Source organism: Spea bombifrons, chromosome 6 (genome assembly GCF_027358695.1).
Source record: "Spea bombifrons isolate aSpeBom1 chromosome 6, aSpeBom1.2.pri, whole genome shotgun sequence".
Taxonomy (NCBI): domain Eukaryota; kingdom Metazoa; phylum Chordata; class Amphibia; order Anura; family Pelobatidae; genus Spea; species Spea bombifrons.
The window spans coordinates 17,651,212-17,668,955 of record NC_071092.1 but is presented as its reverse complement, the minus strand read 5'-3'; the positions used below and the strand labels follow the sequence as shown (position 1 = coordinate 17,668,955).

The following is a 17,744-nucleotide window of genomic DNA, read 5'->3' as shown; positions in this document are numbered from 1 at the left end:
TGCCAGAAATTGGAAAAGCTATGACACCCCATCACAGGATGAAATTTATAATCAAATTAAAATACAGGCTATTTCAGAGAGGTATTTTTTTAGAAACAATATAGCTTTTTATAATAAAATCTGGTCTAGTTGGAACATATTTATTTCAGGGAGTTCTTGAGAATTTAATAACTCTAAACACATATATATATATATATATATATATATATATATATATATATATATATATATATATATATATACTTATTTCTGTTCGGCTGATGAGTTCAACCTTTGTACCTCGTCAAATGTAGACCCCTCAGTGAGACCTAAAAATGTTACCAAGATTATTAATCCCAAGAGCTTTGTCGTATTGTCTAATTGTATGTTGTACGTATGTTTGTTATAATTTACAAATTAACGATTATCGTAAGAAGTACATTGTAGGTTACTTTAATTATTATGTAAGTAACTTACATGCCAATGTTTGTCATAATTATTTTAAACAAACTGAATAAAGAATAATTTAAAAAAATATATATATTAATATTAGTCCCTGCTGCAGATATATATATATATATATATATATATAAATATTAGACCCTGCTGCCGATAGCAGGTATAGATCAACACATTAACACACAAACCCAGCTTTGTATGTATAGATCAATTGAAATTCACTTTTGATCTCAGCACTGAAGGTATATATCAAATAAACAGAATCAGACATACAAATCCTGTATTTGCAGGTATAGAATAATAATATATGAAACATAGCATTGCAGGTATAGATCAAATACATACATGGAAATAGTATTGCAGGTATTAATCAACTGAACAAGACATGCAAACCCTGTATTTGCAGGTATACATAAATAATGTATGGAAACTAGGTCTCTGCAACTAACGATTATTTTAATAATTGATTAGTTGGCAGAATATTTTTTCGATTAATCGGATAAAAAATGCAATTTTTTTAAATTTCAAATAATGTAATAAAAAACTTACAATTTACACTTTCGTCTCTTTATTGCAATGGCCTCTCTCTATTCACCTTCTTATTTTACTGACATAATAATAAAAGCTACAGGAACCCAAGCACAGTGTTTTTCAAACTAGGTTTTAATACAAAGTTATTAGTAAATAATAATTCATATGTTAACTATTTTTCATATTTAATAAAAACTGAGAAAAAAGCCTTGTTTATATTTTCTTTTATTTACCAAACTGCCCCCAGTTATGCACATCTGACCCCCAGCTTGCCACTCTGCCCCCATATATGCCTTATACCACTTATATGCCAGAGATTCCACTGTGCCCCCTGATATGCCACTGTGCCCCCGATACGCCTTATACTCCTTATATGTCTTATGCCCCCCTGATATGCCTAATATCGATATACCTTATACCCCCTATATGCCTTATAACTTCCAATATGCCACTCGCCCCCATTTATGCCTTATACCTGCCTATATGCCACTGTGCACCCTGATATGCCACTCCGCTCCCCATAAATGCCCTGCACCACCCTGAAATTCATTATACTCCCTGATTCACCACTCTGCCTCCCCCAGATATGCCACTCTGAAATTCATTATACCCCCCATACACCACTCTACCTCCCCCTATACACCACTCTAACTCCCCCAGATATGCCATTCTGCCTCCCTGAAATTCATTACACCCCCATACACCACTCTGCTACCCTGAAATTCATTATATCCCCTATACACCACTATAACTCACCCATACACCACTCTGCCTCCTCCCCCTCCCATACTCCACTCTGCCTCCTCCTCCTCTCATACTCCACTCTGCCTCCTCCCCCTCCCACACTCCACTCTGCCTCCTCCCCCCTCCCATACTCCACTCTGCCTCCTCCCCCCTCCCATACACCGCTCTGCCTCCTCCCCCCTCCCATACACCACTCTGCCTCCTCCCCCCTCCCATACACCACTCTGCTTCCTCCCCCTCCCATACTCCACTCTGCCTTCTCCCCCTCCCATACACCACTCTGCCTCCTCCCCCTCCCATACTTCACTCTGCCTCCTCCCCCTCCCATACTCCACTCTGCCTCTCTCCCGACTCCCTGGTGTTTTGTGAACCTCCGTTGCTGACAGGCACTTTCACTGCAGCTTCATAGAAGCCTCAGCGTAAGTGAAGGGCAGTGACGGAGGCTGTCTGTGCGCATCGCGCAGACCCCCACCAGCTGACAGAGAGGATGATCCTCTGCAGGAGACCTCGATTCTCTGTCAGCCGGTGGGGGTCTGCACGATGTGCACAGACGGCCTCCGTTACTCACCTTCACTTACGCTGAGGCTTCTATGAAGCTGCAGTGAAAGTGCCTGTCAGCAACGGAGGTTCACAAAACACCAGGGAGTCGGGAGAGAGGCAGAGCAGTGTATGGGAGGGGGGAGGAGTCAGAGGGGTGTATGGGAGGGGGGAGAGAGACGGAAGTGAGAGACCGGCCGACAGTGAGGGGAATCCAGGTCCCCTGCAGCGTTGCGGGGGATCTGGATTCTAGTGTTATAATCCGATCTCTGTTTAAGGTCGGATTATATAAGGAGAGGAGTTTTTCAGAGCATTTGCTCTGAAAAAGACCTCTTTTTATAAATCGATAAAACGATTTTCATTATCGATTATTATCGATTAGTTGTTTCAGCCCTAATGGAAACATAGCATAGTAGATATGGATCTACAGAATAACACACAAACCCAGCTTTGCAGGTACAGATCAAGTGGAATTCACATAAAAAGTCAGCATTAAAGGTATATTTAAAACCACCTAAATTACAGGCATAGATCTCATTCAGACAATTCATCCACATTAACTCACGCTCTCCCTCATTCAGACAATTCATCCACATATTAACTCACGCTCTCCCTCATCTCACTCATTCACACTTTACTTCAATTCAATATTCTTACTACCCCCACTCCCTCCATTATCACTTTCTACCCCTTCTCCCTCCCTTATCACTTTCTACCCCCACTCCCTCCCTTATCTCTTTCTACCCCTTCTCCCTCTGTTATCACTTTCTACCCCTTCAGCCTCCATTATAACTTTGTAACCCCTCTCACTCCTCTTTCCCTACTCACTATCTACTCTCTCCCCCTTTGTAGTTCACTCATCTGCGGCCGGAGAACGAGGCTTCCGTCTTCCTGTTCTGCGGCGGCGCCCGCTGCTTCACTGCTGGGCGCCGGATATGACGTCATATCCTCCACGTCAAAAAAAAAAAAAAGGCAGCCCGGGACTTAAAGTCCTTGGCAATCCGTTGGGTGATTCCAAATTCGGCGGGGGGGGGAGGGGGGCAAGGAATAACCTAGTGGGGGCCAATTGCTGCCCCCTGTAGCGACGCCACTGCTAACAAAGATAAACTTTTAGGCATAAACACAATTTTATTTTGTTGTGGCTTCATTCAATCACATACTAACCTGTATTATTTGGTTATTCTTTACATAGTGAAGAGTATTGGATCTGTTTCCTCCAGCCACAACAGGTGGGTATGCAAGAATGCTAGCACCTCTCGACCGGCACTCAAAATCAAACTGTGATAGGACAAAAATGTATTTGTTACCCAAATCAGCAAACTAAAATCACACACTAAAATCAGCAAGTTATAGAGAACTACAACAAACTGTATATTCAATTACATTACAACAATAAGACCCTACACTGATCGCAAAACAAATTTAGAAAGTAACAGACCACTACTTTCATATGTCTCTAATTGCAGCAAACACTCATTTTAACATGTCCTTAAAAGGTAGAAACAAAAAATAAAAAATATTATTGGGGTTTATATAGTTACAATAAGTTGACAGGAGTTTGTAGGTTAAATATAGTCTATTAATCATTAGGAAGGGCCTTAGTAAATAAATACATTTAAAAAAAAATAAAAAAAAGCTGAAATTATTAGATTTGCTTCAGTTTTGTCTTTTTTATGAATTTCATTAAAAAACAAAAGTTGCAGTTCTTTTCTTTTTTTATTAAGTAGACAAGTTGCTCCATTTTAGCCATCTCAATCAGGTTCAAGCTAACTAGATAGGCCATATTCACTGGCGAGGCAACTTCAAGTGGATGACACATGCAACTTGTTCTTCTAATAGTAACGGACATCTATTACGTTAGTGGATTACCAAATTATTCCTTGGTTGTGCTTGAGCGAGTTGGCCTGAGTAACAAGATTCAAATGAACCTTGGCAGGCAACTTTAACGCTTTGGTATAGACCCCATAGTCAGCCCAATTATTTGTTGACAGGATCTCTGTCCACCTCACCTTGGAATATATAAATGATTCATCCACAGGAGCCTTACTGCCGTGCATAGTCTCTATGAATGCCTAGAGGACAGGAATACACCAATAAGATCATGATTTTAACATTAAGCTTCAAAAGGTCAGCCACACACACATTATTTGCATTAAAAACTACTGGCCTATGGGATAAGTGTGATTTTCTAAATATAAAGATAATGTGCATACAACTTTAAGCAATGCATCTTAAAAAAACGTCAGTCCTTCAGTGTACAAATAGAAGAAGTTTACCTTTAAGAGGTAAAGCGCAAAAAAAAACAAAAAAAAAAGATTTCACTATTTGGATTAGATGATCAAAACTCTTCTCGTTGACTTCTTGTTCATTTGACATTTTTATTAGGATGAAGGGGACACATTTCGGACAATGCTTCTGACTTTGCAGGAACAGTTTGGGGAAGGTCAATGTCTATTTCAGCATGACTTGAGGGGGGCTAACTACATATTAATGTATATGCATTTAGAATGCAATGTGATAAAGGTCTCTGTTGGTTTAATGATCAGGTGTCCCAATACTTTTGTCCATATGCTGTATATGAGCTCATGGGACATCTCATTCCAAAACCATGGTCATTATTATGTAGGTGCCCCCCCTTACAGATATAATAGCCTCCATTTGAAAGGCTTTCTAACAAGACTTAGGAGTTTGTGGGAATTAGCGTCCACTCACCCAGAAGAAAATCCACTAATATTAGAGGAGAAGGTCTAGCTTGAAATGTTGTGTCCCAAATGTTTTCAGTGGGGACAAAGTCAGTGTTCTGTGGGGGTCACTCATGTTCCTCCACACCAAACTCATCAAACCATGTCTTTATGGACCATGCCAAGCTAATGCCACAATGTGGGAAACATACAATTGCCTAAAATGTCTTTTTATGCTGTAACATTATCATCAATAATGGAAACTAAGTAGCCTAGCCCAAACCCTAAAACAAAATAGCCCCTCCATAAAACAAAGTACCGTATTTGCTCGATCATAAGACGACCCCCCAAAATCTGAATATTAATTTAGGAAAAACGAAAAAGCCTGAATATAAGACGACCAGTAAATGTTAATTCAGGTAAACTATTTTCTTTAATAAAAGCTATGATTGAGAAAAATATTTTGTTTTTATTTCCTTTTATTTTCCAACCTGCCCCCCAGTTATGCACATCTGCCCCCAGGATGGCCACTCCGCCCCAGAAATGCCTTATATCCCAATATTCCACTCTGGCATTTAGGGGGTTAAAAGGCATATTATAGCACAGAGTCGCATATAGGGAGGTATAAGGCATTTCAGGAGGCAGAGTGGCGTATAGAGGGTTAAAAGGCATTTCTGGAGGCAGAGTGGCATTAAGGGGGTTAAAAGGCATTTCATAGAGCACTCTGCCTACAGAAATGCGTTATGCCCCCATTTAACACTCCCCCACTAAACTCACCGGTGCTTCTGACTCCCGGTGTGTTGTCCGGGCAGCGTGTAGACATCTACGCGATTCACGTAGGCAACTTCAACTGCAGCCAGAAGGAGGAGCGGTTAGCAGCAGCAGCAGCGGAAGTGAATCACGTAGACGTCTACATGCTGCCCCGGCTACACACCAGGGACTCCGAAGCACCGGTAAGTGGTGGTGGGGGGGGGAGTCAGGAGGATCCAGGTCCCCTGCAGCGCTGTGGGGGATCTGGATCTTAGTCTCATAGTCAGACCTTGTCTTATAATCGAGCAAATACGATAGATTCTACACAACTTCAGCCGATAGTTCCCCTTTTGCATAATAATCTTCAGCTTGTGTGCAGCTGCCATTGTCATTTTTTTTTAATACAATTTTATTGAGATCCAAGATTGTAGCACAGTATTGTTACAGTAAATTGCCATACAACATTATAACAGTGCATCATAGCATATGACACAGATTAGAAGTATAGATATATAAAGTAACACATATTTCATACAGCATTGCTGATAAAAGGACGACAATCCATAGGGTCCGTGTACACTGTAGTATTAGCACAGAAAATAAATCTTACACATCTGGAGATTCTTCAGATAGGTATAAATCCGTAAACTGAGTAATAGTACAGAACTAAAAACAATAAGAAAACAAAATAATGTGGAATATAAGACAGTATATCATGGGAGTAAAGTACACAATGATGAGGCATTAGTAGTAAACCAGAATCTGGATAATTGGTACAATAACACTTCAACATTTGGTACCGAACTGGGAGTTCGGAAAGTGGGAAGTGAAAGCCAGGCGCGGTCAATGCTTCTCAAGATTCCCCCTACTTAAGCAAGAGACATTAGTGAAAATGTTCAGAGTAGACTGGGCTGTCAAGCCACAGAGACCAAACTCTATCATACAAATGAACAGTGTGAGACGACAAGTGCGACATTTTTTCCATAACTCTATGCCTTTCTAGAGTAGAGATCATTTCTGCAACAGAAGGGGGTGACGCCACTTTCCATTTCCTAGCTATACTCAGTTTGACAGCTAAGAGAATGTGAATCGCTAATTTTCGTATAGAGAAGGTGGGGTATCATCAAACATGTGTAAGAGAGCTGTCTCTGGAAGAAAATCAAACTCATAATGACAAATATTAAACGAAGGGAAGAGAATACTCACTCACACAGCGGTTGCAACACTGGACAACTCCACCACATATGGACCATGGAGTCCTCTTGCCCACAGCCCTTCCAACAAAGTCTAGAATGACGAGGTATTATATAGGATAGGTACAGTGGGGTCAGGTACCACCTGCAGCTAATTTTTTTTGGAGCTCAAGGTGGTTAGTGCAGAAAGATATTCCTTTCATCATATCTTCTGCTTCTATCCAGGATTCCAGAGATAAGCTGAGATGCAACTCTTTCTCCCATGCTAACATATGGGGGAGTTTTTGAGCCTATAAGTGGTCTATAAGTAGGGAATACCAAATCAAAATTCCTCCCTTGCACTGTGGAGCAGAAGCACATAATGTTGCTATGGCAAGGAAAACATGTGATTGTTGGGCGACGGCGTATTGTAACGAATGAAGTGGGTGACGGATCTGAAGGTATTTATAAAAGTCACTGCGCGGAATATCATGTGTTGACAAGAGATGCAAAAAGGGGTGTAAGGTGGTACCGTTATATAGGTCACCTAGCACGTGGAGGTGAGGACGTAGCCAGTGGGTTATTCTTAGCCCAGGAACCAGCAATTCTATGGTGCAAAGTGGTGTGAGAGAGGTAAGACAGGCCAAGGAGGGAAGATATTTAGACATGGCACTCCATATAAAGATATAGGAGGTAGTTGGAGGTAAAGCAGGCAAGGAGGGACGTAACTGTCTTCGCACCCAGAGGAGTTGATCTAACGTATATGGAGAGAGTAAGGCGTTCTCATGATATATCCAAGTCGGGGGGTTGGCGCGTGCATAAAACGATAAAGCATGAGAGAGGATACAGGCGTGATGGTAAGATGCGATGTGAAGGACTCCCAGGCCGCCCCTAAGTCTAGGAACGACCCTGGTCCGGGCTGCTATCCTTGAGCTGCTCTTCAATTTAGTGAAGGACTCAAAAAAATGTTGAATCAAGTTCAGCAGGTTAGGCATATATCTTCATGTCATTGTTTAGTAGGGAAATAGGTCTGTAGTTAGAACAAACATCTGTCGGTTTACCCGGTTTCGGTATGGTAACTATGTGGGCTTTAAGATTCTGTGAGGCAATAGTGCCGGATGACGTGTAGGAATGCAACAGAGAGAGTAAGTGAGGGCCCAGTGTGGGTAAGAAGGTGCGGTAATAAGTCATAGTGTAACCATCTGGACCCAGGGCCGAATTCTTTTTCCCTCTCTACCTCGCGTAGTTCTATAGGAGATTCTAAGGAGTCATGACGATCAGTTCATTGGTAAAGGGATTGGTGAGAGGTATGATTCAATGTCTGCGTGGGTTGATGTAAGCAGGTGTCTTGTCGTAAATTATAGGGTGTAGAGTAGTAAGTTCCAAAAATTTCCGTCATTTGAGAAGGATTGCTAATGTTTTGTTGTCCAGTGCGGGATGTAATGTGATGCGGTCTAGATACAGCTGAGACATGTCGGAGTTTACAGGCTAAAAGCGTATCAGCTTTGTTACCTTTAGCATAGAATTATTGTTTTAGTTTCAGCAGCATGTGTTTTGTGCATTAAGTTCTGACAGTTGCAGTTTAATATGTTTAATTTCACGTGTGAGAGGATCAGTCGTGTGAGACTTATTAAGCAAGTTAAGGTCATATAGTTTGCGAAGCAAAAGAAGTTTCGAGTCAGTGTGTTGCTTTTTAACATGGGAGCCCAGATTAATGAGCCTGCCTCTAATAACCGCTTTGTGTGCGTTCCATAAGGTTTCAACTGGGGTCTCAGGGAGCGAGTTATCTTGAAAGTACTGAGTCAGGTGTGATTGGATCTGTGTCTTGTGATCGTCATTGAGCAAAAGGGTGTCGTTTAGACGCCAAGTACCCATTCCCACAAATGAGAATTCAGATTTGAGGGAGAGGAACACAGGGGCATGGTCGGACCAGGAGATGGATCCTATAGTACAGGCTGATAAAGATCGAAGTGTAAGTTTATTGAGAAGAATGTAGTCTATGTGGGAATAAGTATTGTGTGGGGCAGAAAAAAGTGTAATCTTTCTCAGACGGGTGTAAAATACTCCATGTATCAAAAAGTTGGTAAGAGTGTATCAAGAAGGACATATCTGACCCAAGCTTAAGCTTCTGTTTATTGTAAGTACTGCAATGATGTGTTGTACTGTCCTATTGGGGGAGAAAGGGCAGTGTTAAGGTCACCACACAGGACTACCCTCCCTTGTTTGCAGTTATCCACCTTTCTAAGAAACATGTGAAAAAAAAATAGTTTGAGCCGAGTTGGGAGAATAAAAAGATGCTATGGTATAAGTTACAGAATTAATTTCACAGACCAATATGAGGTATCGAGCCCGTGGATCCATATGTTTGTGTAATGTAAAGGCTAGACGATTTGAGAGCAAAATAGAGACTTCTGACACATGTGCACTTGCTGGTTTTACTTCCAGAGACTGTTTGGAATTCTGTAGTTAGTGATGCTACAGATAACAGGCGATTTTTACTTGCTATGCACTTCAGCAATCCCACTCTGTGGATGTACATGGTCTACCACTTTGTGGCTGAGCTGTTATTACTGCTAGACACTTCAGAATAATAGTGTCACTTCAGCTGTCACCAAATTAGCACAAAAGGGACTTAGATGATCCCAAAAGTGTGGAGGCTCAGGTTTAGGCAGGTTAAGTTCGGTATTGATTGTAATAAGCAATACACAGACAGATCCAGAAATCTATACACCTAAACCGCAGGCTGGAATCACAGGTGGAGGATACAACATGCCAGGGGGTAATACAGAATGAATTGTCAGACGCAACCAGGTTCGGTACACTAAATGGGTAGTCAGAGGTCACAGTGCAAGTAGCCAGACAAGCCAGTTATGATACACAAAATCACTAGGCAGAAGAATAGTGAGGCAAGCCAGGTCCTAGCAAGCCTCCCCCTCCTACGGGGAGGCACAGATGGCTGTGAACCCACAACGGTCTGGATTTGGGTAAGCATACACCACTCGGGACCTCCGCGCCGGCAGACAGGGGTTGCCTGCCAGCAACGAGTTCTGACAACGTGGCGTTACCCCTCCCTCGAGGGCAAGCCAAAGGTTGACATTTTTCTGGTTTGTCCTGATGGTCTGCATGGAGTTTCCTTAACAGAGCCAGGACATACAGTTTACTGGAAAGGACCCATGACCTTTCCTCAGGACCATATACCTTCCAGTGTACTAAGTAGATGGTATTCCTGACTTTCTCAGAATCCAACACGGTTTGTACTTCATATTTCAGATGAGAGTCTATTTTGACAGGTTTGGGTTTGATTATTTCTTTTCCTGAATCTGTTACAATTGAGGGGTTTAAGTAACAAAATATGAAGCACACAAGGTATCTGAGGAAAGGAGGCATAAGCCACAGGTTAATTCGACACAGGGGCCAATATGCTTTGGAACGACTGTCACGATTAGCCAATTTGCACCCAAAGACTGTGAGGACTGATAACTCTGGAGTGGAGGTTAGCTTCGGTAGGGGTACAAAATGAGCCATCTTAGAGAAGTGATCCACCAGAACCAAAAATACTATTTCCCTCCGATGGGGAATTTCCACAATAAAGTCCATGGTCAAGAGCGTCCAAGGAAAAACAGGAACCGGGAGCAGTTGAAGAAATCTGTCAGGGATGGGATGCTTTGTTAGTAGTACATGGAACACAGCATATGATGAAGTCTGGTTCTAGTTCCGACATCCAAAACTGTCTGGTACTGGTATCTTGCACGCAATGAGCATTCGGATGTCCAGAGGGGTGTGATGCATACGCTTTGTTCGTTCCTGAATTCTTACCTGGGAATTCCTTTTCCTTGTCCATTTCCAAGGTGGCACAGGTGAAGAAGGCTCCGCCTACCAAGTAGGGCAGGAAACTCCATTAAAAAAAGGAGACCTCCCCTTTCCTCCCCAGTGTGGTTAAAAAGACAAACTCAGACAAAAAACAAGTCAACAAAGGTCCTTGGAAATGGACAAGGAAAAGAAATCCCAGGTAAGAATTCTCAATTTCCTTGCCATTCCAGGTGGCACAGGTGAAGAATTAGCAAGATAGGGAGGGAAGGATTCCAGTCTGAAGAACACGTCGACCAAATTGTGATTCTTCCAAGGTATGGAGATTCAGCCTGAAGTGCCTGACAAAGGTATGAATTGCTGCTTTGCATTTAAGAGAAGGGTCCATGCTGGAGAGTTCTGCCCAAGAGGTCGAGACGGATCTAGTCGAGTGTGCCTTCAGTCCGGAGGGAGGTGCTCATCCCACAGAGATGTAACATTCAGCGATGGTGTCTTTTAGCCAGCGGGCTCTGGAAGCTTTGACTTCTTCCATGAGCGCGTGCAACACAGGTAAATCAGGATACATCTCCGCAGGTCTAGAGAGTGGAGCTCCACTTCCTTGGGATTTTTAAGGGCCCGGACAGAAGTCTGGTAGAATGATATCCTGATCTGAGTGAAAACTGGAGACCACCTTCGGAAGAAACTGAGGTGGCAAACAAAGGATTATTCTGTCTTGAAGAATTCTGAGAAAGGGCTCCACCCTTGAAAGAGCCTGGAGCTCACTCACCCTCCTAACGAAAGTGAGGGCTACCAGGAGGCAGGGGCGTACCTAGAGTATTTGGCACCCGGGGCGGATCCTGTAACTGGCACCCCCCCCCAAATGTAAAGACATCTACAAAATTATGTTGGCAAGAATATTTATTGTACCAATTTGTAAACTGTATGTCAACTGTAAACAACAAGAAATCTGAAAAAATAAATTAATAACTTATAAGTAAAATAAATATGTTTAAATAACATTTACTGAACATATAATAGTGCTTTCTTTAACCCCTTCATTCCCCTATAGACGTACCGGGACGTCCAAAAAACGCCCACAAAGAAACCCCTATGGACGTCCCGGTACATCCAGCCCTTCGTGCAACGTCAGGGACACATCCCTGCCGCTGCATGGGAGACCAGGCTGTCGTTTGACAGCCTGGACTCCCCCCTGGCAGCAGAAGCCAGCATCGCCGGCTTTCTGCTGCCCGATCTCCCGTAACAGCTACCGGCATGAAAGCCGGTAAGCTGTTACGGTTGAAAGTGCAGTTGCAAACGCGCGATCGGGCATTCCCTTCGGGGTTGCGTCACTGCTGACGTAACCCGGAAGGTCATCGGAGGACAGGATATCCCCTGCGGGGATATCCTGCCCTCCGATGAGGCACAGAGACGCTGCGATCTCTATGCAGGTCTGTGAGGACCTGCATAGAGATTACAGTGTGATCGGTGCAGGGGGATTGTGGGGAGGGGAGCGAGAAACCATCTCTCTCACTCCCCCTCCCGTCCTGTAAGAGAAAAGCATAAAAAAAAAAATATTAAAAAAATCATTAAAATAATAATATAAATAATACAAAAAAAAATTATAATGTGAGCTGTGATGTCATTGTGACATCACTGGCATGTTCAGGAGGTCCCTAGGAGGACCTCTAACCATTTCTGTGTAAAAATAATATATAAAAAATAAAAAGAAATTAAAAATTTAAATTAAAAAAATTTAAAAAAAATATATTAAAAAAGATAATAAAAAAAAATATTAAAAAACCTTACTTGCCATTGCCCTAGCATAACATATAGCCAGTATAACCCTTCTGCCCCCGTTCACAACCCCCAAACCCGTTAAGCCATAGGCATAAAAATTATACAAAATTGTACACCTTATAGTATGCTCCCTGGTGCTGGGAAAGTCTGGAAAATCTATATAAATTAGGTATTTCTGAAATCAGGACACCTGAATTAATAAAATTGGAGTGGATTTTCCATCACTTTACCTAATTTTGTGAGGATTCAGAGGGAAAATGTAACAAAAAATTAGTTTATTTTTCTAATCTTTGCTAGTTTTTACTAAATTTCTCATTCTAAAATTTCAGCTAATCATCCAACTATGGTATCAAACGAAAGCTCTATCTCTCCTTGAAAAACAATATATAGTTTATATGGGTACACTATTCACAGGAAAAGTGAATAATCGCTGAACCGACATACCCCAAAAATGGCAAAATTGCTCTGGGCTTTGAGGTACCAAAAACCCCTGGGATTGAAGGGGTTAATAACCCTCCAAAAAAAACAGCGTCCACATTGCCCACATAGAACCTGACCAGCACCCAAATTACACACACATAGGACGTGCCATCTTTGCCCCCCAAACAGCCCAGCATGAGTCAGCATTGTTCCCAAACAGCCGAGTGTACGCCATCTTTGTCCCATAAACACGCTACCTGTGCCATCTTTGTCCCATAAACACCCTGCCTGTGCCATTTTTGTCCCATAAACACCCTGCTTATACCATCTTTGCCTCTTTGACAAATCAACTATACACCTATGATTAACACAAACACTTTTGCAGTCACTCACTAATTCACTTTCATTCACACAATTCATTCACACAATCATTTATTCTTTCACACAATTTACACATTCATTGATGCATTCTCACAAATTCATTAATTCTCTCACTCATTCACACAATTCATCCACACATTAATCCACACATTAATCCATTCATTTTCGCTCTCTCATTCTGACTCTTTATTTCAATATTCTTGCTACCCTCCTTTCTCCCTATCTACCCATTCTCACCCCCTTCTGCCCTATCTACCCCTTCTCACTCCCTTCTCCCTATCTACCCCCTATCCCCCGTCTCACTCCCTTCTCCCTATCTACCCCCTCCTAACTATCTACCCTCTCCCCCCTTTGAAGTTCACTTACCTTTCAGGAGTCCTGCGGTGGGGGTGCAAGGCCTCTGTCTCCCAGCTCTGCCACTGTATGTTGTTACATAGAGTGATGGGAGTTACTTTAGAGTATAATTATATAATGAAAAAGACATTGGAAATGGTACAGCATAACACCCATCACTCTCACACACTTACCAATCCACACTTACCAATCCACAGATTCCACACATACCAATCCACACATACCAATCCACAGATTCCACACATACCAATCCACAGATTCCACACATACCAATCCACACTTACCAATCCACACATACCAATCCACAGATTCCACACATACCAATCCACACTTACCAATCCACAGATTCCACACCTACCAATCCACAGATTCCACACATACCAATCCACATTTACCACACATACCAATCCACACTTACCAACCCACACTTACCAATCCACAGATTCCACACATACCAATCCACACATACCAATCCACAGATTCCACACATACCAATCCACTCTCACTGAATGATTTCCTACCTTTCCTCTTTTCTTCTTACAGCAGTCAGCTCCTTTTCTTCCTCTTCGCTCCTCTTCTTCTGTCTTCTTCCGGTTCATAGGGCACGGACGGCGGTGGGCGCGGCTTCAGTGTTGTGCGCCGGGATCTGACAACAAACCCCGGCGCACAGCAGCATTACTGTCCGTCTCTGGAGGGGTGCTGGGTGCCGGCAAGTTGGCACCCCCCTGTTGAGCGGCACCCGGTGCGGACCACCCCCCCCCCCCGCTAGGTACGCTACTGCCAGGAGGACAACCTTGTAGGTGAGAAGCTTAAGTGAAGTTTCTTCTAGAGGCTCAAAACGCGAAGCTGTAAGTTGAGTTAAGACGAGATTGAGATCCCATGGCGGCGCTGACAAATGGAACCTAGGACGGAGTCTGCACATTCCTTTGGAAAATCTTGCGATCCGGAGATGGAGAGCGAGGTTGTAATCTAGAAAACTGCCGAAATCCGAACTTTAATAGTGGCTGGGATCAGTCAGTGAATCAGCATTGGTATAGGAGCTGGGTGGCGAGCAGACAATTCTGGCAGGCAGAGCCGGACTGGGAATGAAAAGCAGCCCTGGAAACATTTGGAGACCAGCCCCATATAGTTTATCTTGCGGTCGAGCTCTTATACCCACAAGCACCCCTAATACATACCCGAGTCACACTATTTTCCATACAAATAAAAACATTCTTTTTATCACATTATTTGTATTAAAATGCCAGAAAGCACAAGTGTTAAAAGGCCCTAATAAATTAAATACATCAGACATAATGGAATCAAAACATTTGCTACTGCAAAAATATTTAGATGAAAAAGTGCCATTTTATTCAATGGAACAAAACAGTGATCACATTATTCTTCACGATATTCTTGTAAGAAACTTTTTTTTTCTTTATTAATTCATGTAAACTATTTTTTCATATTTAATAAAAGCTACGATTGAAATTTTTTTGTTTATATATCCATTTGCCAACCTGCCCCCCCAGTTATGCACATCTGCCCCAGGCTTGCCACTCTGCCCCCAAAAATGCCTTATACCCACTATATGCCACTCTGCCCCGTGAAATGCCTTTTAAAAGGCATATCATGGGACAGAGTGGCAAATAGGGGGTATAAGGCATTTCTTGAGGCAGAGTGGCATAAAGTGGGTTAAAAGGCATATCATGGAGCACTCTGCCTCCTGAAAAGCCTTATGCCCCCATATAACACTCCCCCCTGACCTACCACTGCTTCTGACTCCCTGGTGTTTGGTGGGGGCAGCGGATGGAGGCCGTTCATGAAATTAAAAGGGGCTGGCGTGCACGCACCGCACCGCCCAATGGCCGTGCCTCAACTCTTTGTCCCACCCCTTTTAAGACGTGGGACGAAGTGCTGAGGAACGGCCATTGGGCGTTGCATTGCGTGCACGCCAGCCCCTTCAATATCATTAGGCGCCGGCGGCTGGAGGAAGCGGCTTTCAATCCCGCTCGCAGCCGCTCAGCAGCTGTTTTGAATGTCGGTCTGCCGGCCGCCCGGCCCACGGACCTACAGGCCCGCCCTGCAGGCAGGGTATCGGGTTCGGCATCTGAGCAGTTTGCACGAGTACAAGTACTCTTGCAACTGCTGTGTATCGGCACCTATACCGGTATCAATGCATCCCTAAAAAAACCCAAAAAACTTACGCTTTAAGAGAGAGTCAGCACATACTTTAGCAAGGGCACCAAGGTCCTAAGGCACTATCAGGGACAGCAGAGAACAAGGATAGATTTAACCCATATCGGCGTCTTTAAAGGGCATTAAGTGTTGTTAGGGATATTAATGAGACAAAATAGGCAAAACCAATATTTTGTCAAACACGCAAAATAACGACGCTACCAAATATTGTAGTACCACATCCACAATATAATTTAAGGAGATACCCTATATTTTATCTCCGATCCTAAATCCTTTCAGATCGCCGAAAATTATAATTCAAATCAGATATATCTCGCCACGATAGTCAATCAAAAATATTATTTATTGTAAATACAATTTATAAAATATATATATGAGTCACACAGTGCATAATATAAAACAGAAGATTCTTAAAACATGTCAAAATGAATCAATTCAAATACAGTATATTATCGATAGTTATCAATATGAATTAATACTTTATGAGTCTAACACACACAATTAATTTCCATCCCACTCAGCAACCAAAAATGATAATCAGGGCGGTAATAAAAAGATCACTAACTCTATTATATTAGTTTAACTAATATGACAATTAAAAATAATTTAATAATGTCTAAGAGTGTTAGTGAAATTCCTAATAGATGCAAATAATGTCAAACTTCATCTACAGGTAAAAATACCTTTTCATTATTGTCATTATCACGGGTTATAAGCTGCAGTCTCACAAGCCGTCATATACAATAATGCAATATAGTACTTCCCAGAAACAGGGAATTCTATACGAAGAAGACACAATTCATCTCTATTCAGAATAATAAAACAATTATAATTACCACCACTTGTTGCTGTTGTCCCACCGGTCCTTGTAGAAATTAATCCAGGTTCATTGGCAAGAAATTAAGTGGAAAAGAATATAACTTTCTACCAGTTATATAGGTTAGAACTCAAAGTAACTCCAAGAGTGAAATATGGTGCCAGAATCTTAAGATTCCAATTCTCTGGGGTAAATTTGGTGAATAAGTCCGTCAGGGTCTGTCCATTTCAGGGTGCGATCTTTTTTTTTTTTTGTTTAAATCTTTTTATTAGCAATGGTCACAAAGCAGAAATAAATAACAGGAAACTCAATAGTCGTAAGAGCATTGAACATAGACATCTCGCGCCTAAGGTCAAAAACATACATGTAGTGCATCAGAAAATACAACATGCCAATACAGATAAGGCACACAGCAGGCAGCCTTGATCATGGCAGAACATGTCGGATACACAATAATGGACCAAAAAGGACCAACCATAACAGAATACGAACGACCATGGGTACAATGTTGTGACACCAAAGCAATTTTCTAATTTTATACAGAAGTGTCGAGAGACCTCCTCTGATCGAGGGAGAAGAGACTACGAGGAGAGAGATAAAGAGTGAAGGGAGGGGGAGAAGGAAGATAAGAAAGGGAAAGAAAAGAAGAGAGAAAAAAAAAAAAACAAAAAAAAAACACATGTCTCCAGGGACCTAGAGGCGTAGAACAGAATGGACTCCAACAGGGTCCATAAAGGTAGACACCCAAGGATCCCAGATCGCCTCGAATTTGGGCACTTCGTCTCGCAGGGTAGCAGTCATTTTTTCCATGGTAAAGATTTGCCAGATATTAGCGTTAATTTCCCCCTGAGAGGGGGGAGAACCCTTCCAGTGTCGGGCTATGGCTTGTTTCACTGCAGATACGGTGGATAAGACGAGAAGCGGAGGGGGACAGAGAGTCCGTTGTATCCATGAATAATAAGGCAAGCTCTGGGAACGGCGCAATGACAACTCCAAGCGCCCGGGACAACATGTCGAAACAGGAGGACCAGATCTGCCGAAGGTGGCCACACGTCCACCAGGCATGAAGGTAAGTACCAGGCTCTCCACAATTCCGGAAACAGCTGCGGGTGCTCCCCTGGGTCATACGCGAGAGTCTCACCGGTGACAGATACCAGT

General features: G+C 42.5%; 1 protein-coding gene across 2 annotated transcripts in view; it reads right to left on the bottom strand.

The window, feature by feature from the left end:
- Positions 1-17,744, bottom strand: part of XPNPEP3 (X-prolyl aminopeptidase 3) — a 211,176-nt gene that overhangs the window by 94,151 nt on the left and 99,281 nt on the right. For both annotated transcript variants that reach the window (XM_053468633.1, XM_053468632.1), the window contains exons 6-7: positions 4,260-4,322; positions 3,415-3,528 (exon numbers count right to left, since the gene is read on the bottom strand). In XM_053468633.1, coding sequence (XP_053324608.1) covers positions 3,415-3,528; positions 4,260-4,322 — 177 coding nt within the window. The remainder of the gene's footprint in view (positions 1-3,414; positions 3,529-4,259; positions 4,323-17,744) is intronic.